At 47.0% G+C, this 11,101-nt stretch overlaps 3 protein-coding genes across 3 annotated transcripts; 1 reads left to right on the forward strand and 2 right to left on the reverse strand.

Moving 5' to 3' along the window:
• The first annotated feature begins 96 nt into the window (after positions 1-96).
• LOC147927447 (uncharacterized) lies at positions 97-2,384 on the forward strand. Its single transcript, XM_087487458.1, has 6 exons — positions 97-245; positions 359-584; positions 675-951; positions 1,034-1,144; positions 1,219-1,763; positions 1,842-2,384. Exons 1-6 carry the CDS (start codon positions 97-99, stop codon positions 2,382-2,384), a joined length of 1,851 nt encoding a protein of 616 aa, XP_087343584.1.
• Positions 2,385-3,732: 1,348 nt separating this feature from the next.
• Positions 3,733-4,131, reverse strand: LOC147927448 (uncharacterized). The gene has a single exon (XM_087487459.1). It carries the CDS (start codon positions 4,129-4,131, stop codon positions 3,733-3,735), a length of 399 nt encoding a protein of 132 aa, XP_087343585.1.
• A 1,924-nt stretch (positions 4,132-6,055) lies between these two features.
• LOC104748901 (uncharacterized) lies at positions 6,056-7,808 on the reverse strand. The gene is made up of 2 exons (XM_010470480.1): positions 7,344-7,808; positions 6,056-7,258 (listed from the first exon to the last, which is right to left on the reverse strand). The coding sequence occupies exons 1-2, from the start codon at positions 7,806-7,808 to the stop codon at positions 6,056-6,058; spliced, it is 1,668 nt and encodes a 555-aa protein (XP_010468782.1).
• Positions 7,809-11,101: the final 3,293 nt, after the last annotated feature.

The raw sequence follows: 11,101 nt of genomic DNA on the forward strand, positions 1-11,101 counted from the left end.
GTGTGATTGATCTGTCTCGAGTATTATGACGCTTTTGACATTGTTTGTCGCTCCAATACTAATCGGTTGCTTGGTTGGTTTTGCAAGGTTCGCGCAATGGCTTCGGGAGATGATGTCTTTGGTGATGTTCCGGAAGAGCTTGGAGATGATCAGTATCCTGGAGCAGGTCATCCTTCCTGGTGGAATCCGTCGGAAGGAGGCGGTGTCTTGATAGACCTTACAGAGGATGATATCGGGATCTCGATGTCGCGTTTCCTATAGACGCTCAAGACCTTAGTCTGATTCCACATCCTTCAAGTCAGCGGCACGGGAAGGTGCTCCTGTAAGAAGAACGTACTGGCTCGGAGTGTGCTCCTAGGTCTCTGGTTGCTGGCTTAGCTGTAGGTAACAGAGTTCCTAGACATCACAAAAATCGTATGGGAGACAAGGAACGTATCCCCCGTGATGCAGGAAGTACCCTATGCGATGATAAGTCCATAGCCCGCATTACTGACCTCCTCAGAATGCCAAACAACCTGCAGCTTGTGTTACCGAATATCGACGAACGTCCGTGGGACTGGCATGCAGGTTACCTCTGCGTTTACGTAGATTTTTTTACAGACTGCAGCCTGTGGTTCCCCATTCCTGAATTTTTGACGAGTTACTGTGCGCATCGGAAGATTGTATTCTTGTAGCTGTCGATCTCCACAGTCCGTAACACGGTGGGGCTTACGATAATTGGCAACTATATGGACATCAAGATGAGCGCAGACCTCTTCGAGCTGCTCACTCGATTTATGCACGATAGTTTGGGGCTATGCGGTGCTTGCTGTGCGGCCGGTCTCACGATCATGCGCGCCCAGAGGAGTCATATTCACGATTGGTGGAGGCGGTTTTTCTTCGTAGAAATAATCGACATTTCGGTCGAAGATCCCGACACGACCTGCCCTCCTGCTTGGAACTTCACTCCCGGTAGCCATTGCTGGGCTGGGTTCGTGTCCTTTTGATTTTTTTTTTTTACTGTTTGCTGATTGTATTTGTTTTAAATCTGCAGGTAATCTGCGACCTTCAGATGCGTGTGACTTGGGAACTATTGACAAAGCTGCTGCTTTTCTTTTGAGTAGGACTTTGCGGTGGCCGGACGTTCTTTCACATCTCAAGACTTGTAAGTTTTGTTGGCTTATCTTCGTGTTTGAGATTTATGTGCTTTCGTGTCTAAGGCTCCAATTTATTCTGCAGGTTCGCAAACTGGATTGCAAATGGGAGACAGCCCGATGCCATTCTATGCTGATTTGTTCGATGCCGAGGACGCGCCAGCTGTTGCAACTGAGGTTGTTGGACCAAACGCCAAGGCCGGCGTGGAGATCATTGTTGTAGAGCGCAAGGATGGCGAGATGCCTGTTCTTGAGGGTGAGCCTAGTCGTAGGACTCGTTCTGCCGAGGTTGCTGCGGCTCGTGTTGCGAAGAAGCCTTCTTCGGTGTCCTGTGGGAGTGCTCCAGCGGCTGGCGGTGGTGATCGTTCCTGGAAGAGGTCGTCACGCTCGAGTCCTCTGAGTGACGCTGGAGGAAGCTCTAGGCGTCCTCATCACGCGGAGGATGGTGATGTGATAGTTGACCACTTGTTTTCCTTCTGCTACGACGTGAAGGACCAAGTGTTCCCTGGCGATTCACGAGCTTGTGCAGACCTCGCCAACAAGATTCATGGTGACTTTGTCCCGCTTCCTGCTCCTTGCAATTTGGCCTGTTCGACTACGTACGAGGACGACGTTCGTCGGCATTTTCACGTTAGAATCCGATCCCTCATTTCCCTTTAACGTGCATTTTACTTAGTCGTAATTGAATTATTTTCCTTGATCTCTTAGGCGATGAGCTGGACGAACCGTCTTGTTGGTGACTATGAGGACAAGGTGCATGCTGCTAGGAGGGAGGCTGAGCTTGCTCAGGATGCGTTTGTTCAGGCTGAGCGGTCGAGTAAGGAGAGCGCAGCGATGGTTACGGAGCTGACGACTTCTCTTAAGCAATCCCAAAGAAAACTTACTTCCGAGTCGGAGCGACTCAGGAGAGCGAGAGATAAGCGCGGAGAGGAGGAGCGCACCAAGGCCGCTGTCGTGATCGAGGTACACCAGGAGCACATCCATTGTTTGAGGACTCACGTGATTGCAACGCGCGAGAGACAATCCCATCTGCTCACTCTTAGACAAGTGACCGGAACTAGGCGGTGTTTGCAGACGATAATCAGGAGGGGTGTTGCTATTCCCGAAGATAGGATGGTGCGTCTTGCTGCTAGCGAAGAGGAGTTCCAGGCGAAAGTGAATGGAGTTGTGGTGCCAACGCTTCATGATGATGATCTCGAGCCGTTCCCGAGGGTTGCTGACGGAGGTGCTGACGATGCCGCAAACGAGTGATATGTCCTCGTATTATTTCTTGTTGTTTTTGCTTTTGGATTTTTCTTTGTTATTTTGAACTCGATTGTTGATTGCTTCTGTACTTTTCTTTCGGATATTTGCAAACTTGGTTATTTTTGCTTCATGAACTTGGTTACTTGCTTTTTATTGCGCAAATGTCGATTATTGCCGATTTTTTTTGTTTTCTTCATTATGATGAAGTTGCTTTGAATTTATCTTTTGTCGTTACGGGGCATATTTTTTGGTGCAGGACGTCTCCTGGCTTATCCTGGATATGTTATTTCTCGTAACGCTGAGAGCGGACAAGACGGACTTGTCGTACTAGTTAGGTGCGTTCAGTCGTGACCGGCTTACCCTGTGGGTGCTGCAAGGGTTGCGAAAGTGTGCGAGTCGGGGTCTTCGGCTTATTCACTCCGCCCCCTGCTAGCTTTGCGAGTCTGGGCTCGGCTTATAAGTTCTTACCAAAGTAAGGACGTGAATTATTTCACCACTGCACCAATGCGGAGCGCTTGCGAGTATGAACTCGGCTTTTATTCTTTACCGAAGTAAAGTATGGATTATTTCACCATTACATTCATGCGGAACGTAGAACTATGCGCTTGGCCAGGGCGCCAGCGTAAAAAGCGAATGCTCGATAAACTTTATATATTTTTTGAAGTTATAGTTGCACCTCGTGAAAGGCTGCCTACGTACCCTTAAGAGGGATCAAACCATTCGTAGTTCTAATTCCTCGATGACGAGTTTCTTTTTTTTTTTTTCTTTTGCGTCGTTGGGCGGCTTAGTAGTGATATCGTTTGAGGTTGGCGGAGTTCCACAACCTCAAGACTGGCGTGCCGTTCATCTCGAGTAGCTGATAGACGCCTGGTTTGACGATCTTGGAGATTAAGTAAAGACCTTCCCAATGTGCACCGAGTTTTCCAGCATTTTTCTTTCTTGAATTTTCGTAGACTTTGCGGAGGACGAGATCACCCTCGGCAAAGTAACGAGACTAGACTTTCTTATTGTGGAACTTTGCGGCAGCTTGTTGGTAGTTCTGGACGCGTAGCAACGCTTGATCGCGCTCTTCTTCGACGAAAAGGAGTCTATCACATAGCATTTTGTCATTCAGCCCCGGGTTATGAACGAGCATAGATCGTCGGAGAGTTGGGATTCCCACTTCGGCTGGCGCGAGTGCTTCCATGCCGTATGCGAGTGAGAACGGGGTTCATCCAGTGGATGTGCGCGGTGAAGTCCGGTGAGACCACATGACGCCATCGAGTTCGTCAGCCCATAGACCCTTCTTGGCGTCGAGGCGTTTCTTGATTCCAGCGAGTATTGTCTTGTTAGTCGCCTCCGCCTATCCATTGCCCTACGGGTATCTCGGAGTTGACTTGCTCAGGCATATTTGCCAGCCAGCGCAGAATCCTTCAAAACTTAAGGAAATGAATTGTGGTCCGTTGCCGCATACGATTTCGTACGGGAGTCCATGTCTGCATATGATATTCTTCCAAACAAAGTTCTGGACTTCATTAGCTTCCAGCGAGACATACGATTCTGCTTCAACCCACTTAGTAAAGTAGTCCGTCATTATTAGGAGATAGTTTTTTTGATTAGACGGAGTTAACGGGACGACAATATCCATCGCCCATCGCATGAATGGGTAAGGTGGTGACATCGTTCGCAGGAGTTCAGTCGGAGAGTGGATGAATGGTGCGTGGCGTTGACGCTTTTCGCACTTGGCAGTGAATGCGGTGCAATCTGCGATCATGGTTGGCCAGAAATGTCCATTGCGATGGATTCGAAGTGCTAGAGCATGTTCGCTTGAGTGGTTGCCGCCTGCGCCTTCGTGGACCTCCCGCATGATGTGTTGACGTCTTTTGTGACGACACAGATGAGAAGAGTGCCGTTTGGATCCCGACGAAACAGGTTACCGTCCAACATTGTGTATTGTGCACACTTAGCATGCAATCGTCTAGTTTCCCACTTATCATTTGGACTTATCCCGTCAGCTATGTATTGGATGATTTCAGCTTGCAAGTCGTTGTTAGCGGGATTAGCAGGAGCTGTTAAAGCAGGTGCTGTTGTTGCTGGGGCTGGGGCTGGGGTGGCCGCTGGTGCTGCGGGCGCTGCACTGGAAACTGCTAGGATGTTGCTTGAGCTTGCTGATGTGTGTGGTGAGGGCGCTGCTTCAAGAAATGTAGCTGGAGCAGGAGGCAACAAATTGACATCGATGCTTGGTTGATCAATGCTCTCTACAGGTAGTACTCGGCGAAGATTAGGTTCTGATGCAGAAGCGAGAGTCGCGAGTGCATCGGCTGGAGCATTGTCGCTGCATGGAATCTTGATGAGCTCAAAGAACTCGAACTTTTGGTACAAGTCAAGAACGACTTTGAGGTAGGCATCCATGCGCGCATGTCTTGTTGCATAATCTCCACTAAACTGATGTGTTACCAGCTGAGAACCACAGTAGGCTTGGATCTTCTTGACTCTGATTCCGTGTGCGAGACGCAATCCAGCAATTAGTGCTTCATACTCAGTGTCGTTGTTAGAAGCAGAGAAAGCAATTAGTGCCTAGGCGATTAGTGCCTAGGCGAGCTTCTCAAGAGTCAGATATCGGAGTTCGTCTCCATCGAGAGTCTTGCTCACGTAGAAGATAGAATGTTGCTCTCCTTGGTGTTCTCTTACGAGTATGCCACTTACAGCCGAACAAGAGATAGCGATGTAGAGATACAAAATTTCTCCTTGCTCAGGTTTGGCTAAGACTGGTGGAGATGATAGGTAATCTTTCGGTTGCTTGAATGCCAGTTCGCACTTCTTATCCCACTCGAAACGTTTATTTCCACGGAGGAGCTGGTAAAACGGCAAGCACTTGTCCGTTGAGCGAGAGATGAAATGATTCAGTGCGGCAATGCGTCCAGTAAGGCGTTGTACCTCGCGGGTATTCCCTTGAGATGGAAGGTTGATGATTGCCAAAATCTGCTTCGGATTTGCTTCTATACCGCGCTTTGTAACGAGGTATCCCAAGAATTCGCCGGAAGTAACGCCAAAAGTGCATTTCACCGGGTTCAGTTTCATGCTGTACTTGTTGAGTATCTCGAAACATTGCCTGAGCTGACTTGACGAGCATATCATCAATGTACACTTCCATTGTTCTCTTAAGTTGACTTGAGAACATGCGGTTCACTAGTCGCTGATACGTTGCTCCCGCATTTTTTAATCCAAAGGGCATGACTCTGTAGCAGAAAGTGCTTTGTTCGGTAATAAACGCAGTCTTTTCACGGTCGTTCTTGTGCATCATTATCTGGTTGTAGCCCGAGAATGCATCCATGAAAGATAAAAATTCGTTTCCAGCTGTGGCTTCGACGAGTTGATCAATGCACAGAAGAGGAAAACTGTCTTTCGGACAGGCTTTGTTGAGGTATGTGAAGTCGACGCACACTCTCCACCTACCATTCTTCTTCTTAACTACGACCGGGTTGCTCAGCCAATCTGGATAGCAAACTTCAGTGATTGATCCCGCATCATGTAGTTTCCATACCTCGTCATTTACTGCGGTTGTGCGTTCTGCACCGAGCTTTCGACGCTTTTTCTTGACGGGCTTGTAAGTCGGATCAACGTTGAGCTCGTGGCATGTAATGCTAGGGTCGATTCCAGTCATATCGTCTATCGTCCATACGAAGGTGGTTGCGTTTTTATGTAAGAACTTGAACGAGTTCGTCTCTCAGAGCGATTGGTAGCTCGGCACCTATTCCCACACAACGCTTGGAATTGGACAAATCGATGTTTACTTGGATTACAAATTCTTTTGGTGGAGGTATGCATGGATCTCGTGGTGGTGCAGATTCGGATTTTATGAAGGACCTTGCATTCCGCATCTTTTTCTCGATGATGAAACAAGTTCGCACCATCAGAGGATCTCCGCGCAGCGTATAGATTCCGTACGCGTTTGGGAACTTGACACATTGATGGTAAGTAGAAGCAACGACAAGCATCTTGTGAAGCCACGGTGTTCCCAGAATGACATTGTAGACGATGGGGTTGTCCAAAATTCCAAAGTTAAAGCAATGCATCGTGCCGCCGACGTAGATTGGAAGTGTTATAGTTCCGACAGTCCTGATGGTGTCTCCGCTGAATCCTGTCAGGGGCTGCGTTTCATGGGCCGTGTTGCGCAGATCAATCTCCATCTGGATCAGTACATCCTTGAATATTATATTGACCGAGCTCCTAGTGTCAATAAGAATTCTTGTCACAGAGCTTTCCCCAATCACCATTTCTACAACAAGCGGGTTGTTGTTTGGACTTGCGTTGTGCGCGTCCTCTTCAGTAAACGTAATAGGATCGGAGGATGTTTTGAACATGTTGCTATGGGAAGGCATGTTGCGCTTTGTTTCTGTTTCGCGGCAGTAGGCTTGGATCGACCGAACAGAGTCGCGGCTTGTTGACAAACCGCCCATGATCATGTGTATCCTCCGGCGTGGAGCTGGTGGTTCATCGCGCTCCTCCGCGTCGTGGTTTCGTTTCGGGGGAGGAGGTAGGCGAACGATTTCCCATGCTCGGTCATTTTGTGCCACAGCTTCCTCTTCACGCTGCCTGTCGTGCTGCTGCTCGTCTCCCAGACAGTACTGGTTGTCTTTGTGTGTGTTAACCTTTCTCCGCTCTCGTTCTATATCAACGTCTCCTCTCTTGTATTTATGCAAAAGCAGCATTTGAAGTGTTTTGCACTCTTCGGTTGAGTGTCCGTTGAATCTGTGAAACTTGCAATACGGGCGCTTGCCTTTGTAGCCGGGATTGTCGGACTCGCGATAGTATTTGTTCCAAGGTTTATTTTGCTGCTGTTCTTTTCCATCGATAGCGAACGTCGTCGCTTTTCTTCCTTTCTCGTCACGGGCGTAGTCCTTGTTGTAGTGTTGATGTGGCCCGTAGTATTTGTCTACAGCCTTGCCTTTTGAGCTTGGGACCTTTTCGTGTACTTTTTTTTACTGCCGCCGGTTGATCCGGGTTCCTCTTATCTTTGTCTTCATCGACTTGAATGTATCGGTTTGCACGTGCCAGTACTTCGCCTAAACTTGTGACGGGCAGGATTGTTAGGTCGTCCTTGAATCTGGTGTCACGGGCGAGCGCATTTTTTAACGCACCGATTGCGGAAGCATCACTTATAGCGAGTTGGGACATGACACCTTTAAACCTTTCCATGAAAGTCCGTAATGACTCTTTACGCTTCTGATACATTCTCCACAGGTCGGCATTTGACGCAGGTGTGCACATGAAGCACTGGTGATGCTGAAGGAATGCACTTGTTAATGCTTTGTATCCATCGATCGAGTTGGCCTCAAGTCTGGAGAACCAATTGAGCGCTTCGCCGGAAACACTCTCGACTAACAACTGACAGCTTCCCGCGTCTGCTTCCTCAGGTGAGAAATACGACCGATTGATGTGGATCGTCATTGATTTCAGGAAGATGGTGGGGTCTCCCTTTCCATCTTATGGAATTGGTCTGTTCTTGTTGTTGTCCGGATTGTGTCTACCTTTGGCTGCTCGCCATTAGGTCCAACAACGATCGACAAGAGACGAGGCCTTCCATTAGCGTTGTGCTCAGTGTGCGGAATGGTAGCGGCGTTGTGCTCAAGTCGCGGTATGTTGTGCTCAGCTCGCGGAGTGTTGTGCTCAGCTTGCGGAGTGTTGTGCTCAGCTCCCGGAGTGCATGGCGCCAGTGCGTCTTTATTTTGTTCGTGTCGAGGCTCAGATCGTCACCTATGACGCATTGTGTGGTCACTTTGTCCTTGAGATGCCATCTGCGCTGCTTGACCGCTCATCAGATCTAGGGTTCTTCGCACGGCTTGTTTGAGCGCGGCTTGGTTGATTGTAACACGTGCGGATGTTGATGTATGATGAGGATGAGTGATAGGCGTATTGCCTATAGCTTTGCGGTTATTCGGAGTGTCGACAGCAGTTACACGATCAGGAGGGATAGGGCCATTGGTTAAGCCATTTGTCGGAGTGACGCGCGTAGCGCCTACGACTTCGTGGTCGGTTGGATTGACACCAGTGGTTTCACGAACAGGGGACGTAGCACCTACGGCTACGCCATTGGTTGGAGCGATGCGCGTAGCGCCTACTGCTGCGCGGTCTGTGAGTGTTGCGTGCTCGCCCGTAGCTTCTTAGGTCCTGTTGACACCTTGGAGCTGGTTCGTCCTCGCACGCGTGCGCCCCCATATGGTGCGTCTGGGAGACACATCGCGGGCTGCGGAAGAATCGACGCCTTCGTTGCTGGAGAGATTGGTGTGAGACATGCTTCTGGTTTTCCGAAAGCGCCTTTGTCTTCAAATCTTTTCATCAAAATGAAAGGATTCCGTTCAGCCCCACGGTGGGCGCCAAATTGTTGATGTATGAAATCGACAATGTATATAATACGGATATTGATGGGGATGAATTGGATCTGATCCTTTTATTTAACGTAGAATTCAACAGAAGGGTTTACAGAAAATGACAAGTAAAGAGCTAAACGCAGTTAATACGTAAATAATAGCTCTTCTCTCTCTAATTGCCAAAAAGTGCATCCTTGATGTGACAATGACATCAGGTACTTATAGTGGGCCATTGACCTAGGGTTTTTTCTGTCTCTTCGTATTTTGCCCCTGCGGCCAGATGGACCAGATCCAAGACTTCAGGCCCAAAACTTCTTAAGATCTTCTGTTTGGGGTTATGTAAATGTGGGGGGCAAAGCCCATATCCAACAGTTCTCGCTGGTCACCATCGATCACCGCCATTGGTCAATCAGCCACCGTGTGTCACCAGAGATGTCATCCGCTGACACCGGAGCAGCCGTAGCTCAACGTCGAGGCCATTATAGGTAAGGAAACCTAGATTTGTTTTATGACTTGGCTGGAAATTACTGACTGTTGTAGACCTAATCCCCTTATTTTTTTATGTCATTCGAAATCCTTCATCTGTTGCTTGCTTGTGATGTATGTTGCTGAGCCATGGGGAAGTAGCCACCGTGTGACTAAACCGTCACGTTGAGTCGTCGAGGATACCCGCCGAGAAAAGTTGGAGAGAGAGGTAAACGGCGAAGCTAGTCTCGTGTGTGTTTGTGTTGTGTTATTTTGTTAGCTTAAACCAAGCTAAACCAAAAGATCTCATGTTTAATTAAACCACAATAGATTGGTAACGTGATAATACACGTACGGGGATTATGGAGTTATGCGATTAGTATGAATTGGGTTTGTGGAATTGATTAAAATTGGTTATGTAGTTACGGAGATAAATTGGGATTGCAAAACCTGGAACATATTATCATTTTCTTTTTTGGTAGCCGGAACGTATTATCATAGTTGTGGGAATGAAATTGTGATGTATTAAATTATTGGATTCCGGTCTAATTAATTTAATAGGAAACATCAATTAACAATTAAACTGGATTTTGGTTATTAGATTAAACCATAGATTATTATTAGAATATAATCTTTGATCGATTAATCTAAACCATGCAGATTGAGAAGTCTTGTTCCGTATTTACGTTGTTGTTATTTCTAAAGCGAAGATTCAACCCGTTTGGCTAAGGTGAGAACTAGTTGGACAGTTACTTAGTCTAGAGTTAAGCTGAATATACAAGTTGCATATATATATATATATATTTTTTTAATAAATGTTAACTTATATTCAACCTAAAAAAAGTCCTTGGTACAATATAGGCTTGGGCAAATAAACCAAACCCGAGGAACCGACCCGACCCTGACCCGCAAAAACTCGACCCGACTCCGACCCGCTTCTGTATAAATAACCACTCGGTTTTCGTTTCCAAATACCCACAGGTATCGGGTATTACCCGAACCGAACCCGAGGAACCGATGATATCTGTTTGAACCCGAGAACACATTTATACATACATGATATCACATATATTGCCATATTTCTGTTTGCCTTAATCTCCTCTCCTTGAATCCCTGTGAATCTTCTTTACTTGCATAAACATGTCGAAGTTGCCAATTTTTGTCCGATTTCAAGAATCTTTGGCTTTTATAAACCAAAACTCTCAAATTGGATCTCCAAAACCTAATTCCGCTGTTAGCCTCATCTTTGGGTTCTCCGTTCATAGCAGCTAGAACTCGTAAATTTCATTCTCCTCTGTTTTTAATTATTGATTGTTTTTTGTCTGAAACTCTCTTGATAATTTATATTATGATTTCAATTTCTTATTTAGTGTAATTTATATTAAGATTTCATGTTATGCAGTTTCATTTGTTTTTCGGGTTATTCGGGTTTTCTGGGTACATTTCAGGTTTTTGTGGGTACTTTTGATATGTTCGAGTAGGTACTATCCATAACCGAATATATTTTGGATACATTACAGGTTTCTTAAAGACAATACCCAAATAACCCGAACCCGAGAGGAACCGAACCTGACCCCGACCCGAGATTATATGAACACCTGTGCGGATCCTATATTCGTAAACCCAAAAAACCCGAACCCGAATTACCCGAACCTGACCCCGACCCGAACACCCAAATGCCCAGGCCTAGTACAATATATGCATCCTTGTGCAGAAAGTTTGATTATGCTAAAACATGAATAAAGAAACTAGAGTTTAGGTTCGGGTAGCCAGCCAAACTTGCAGAGCATCCGCATGCTTGGTAGGAGAAACCCGGTGAAGAGACAGTAGCTTGTTTCAAATAAGCCGGTCGAGGAACTGAACCATACGATCTGAAGAGGTCGGATTGTCCCCATGGCGATGCCGATT

This window comes from Camelina sativa, chromosome 15, assembly GCF_030686135.1.
Source record: "Camelina sativa cultivar CO46 ecotype springtype chromosome 15, ASM3068613v1".
In the NCBI taxonomy this organism is placed as follows: Eukaryota; Viridiplantae; Streptophyta; class Magnoliopsida; order Brassicales; family Brassicaceae; genus Camelina; species Camelina sativa.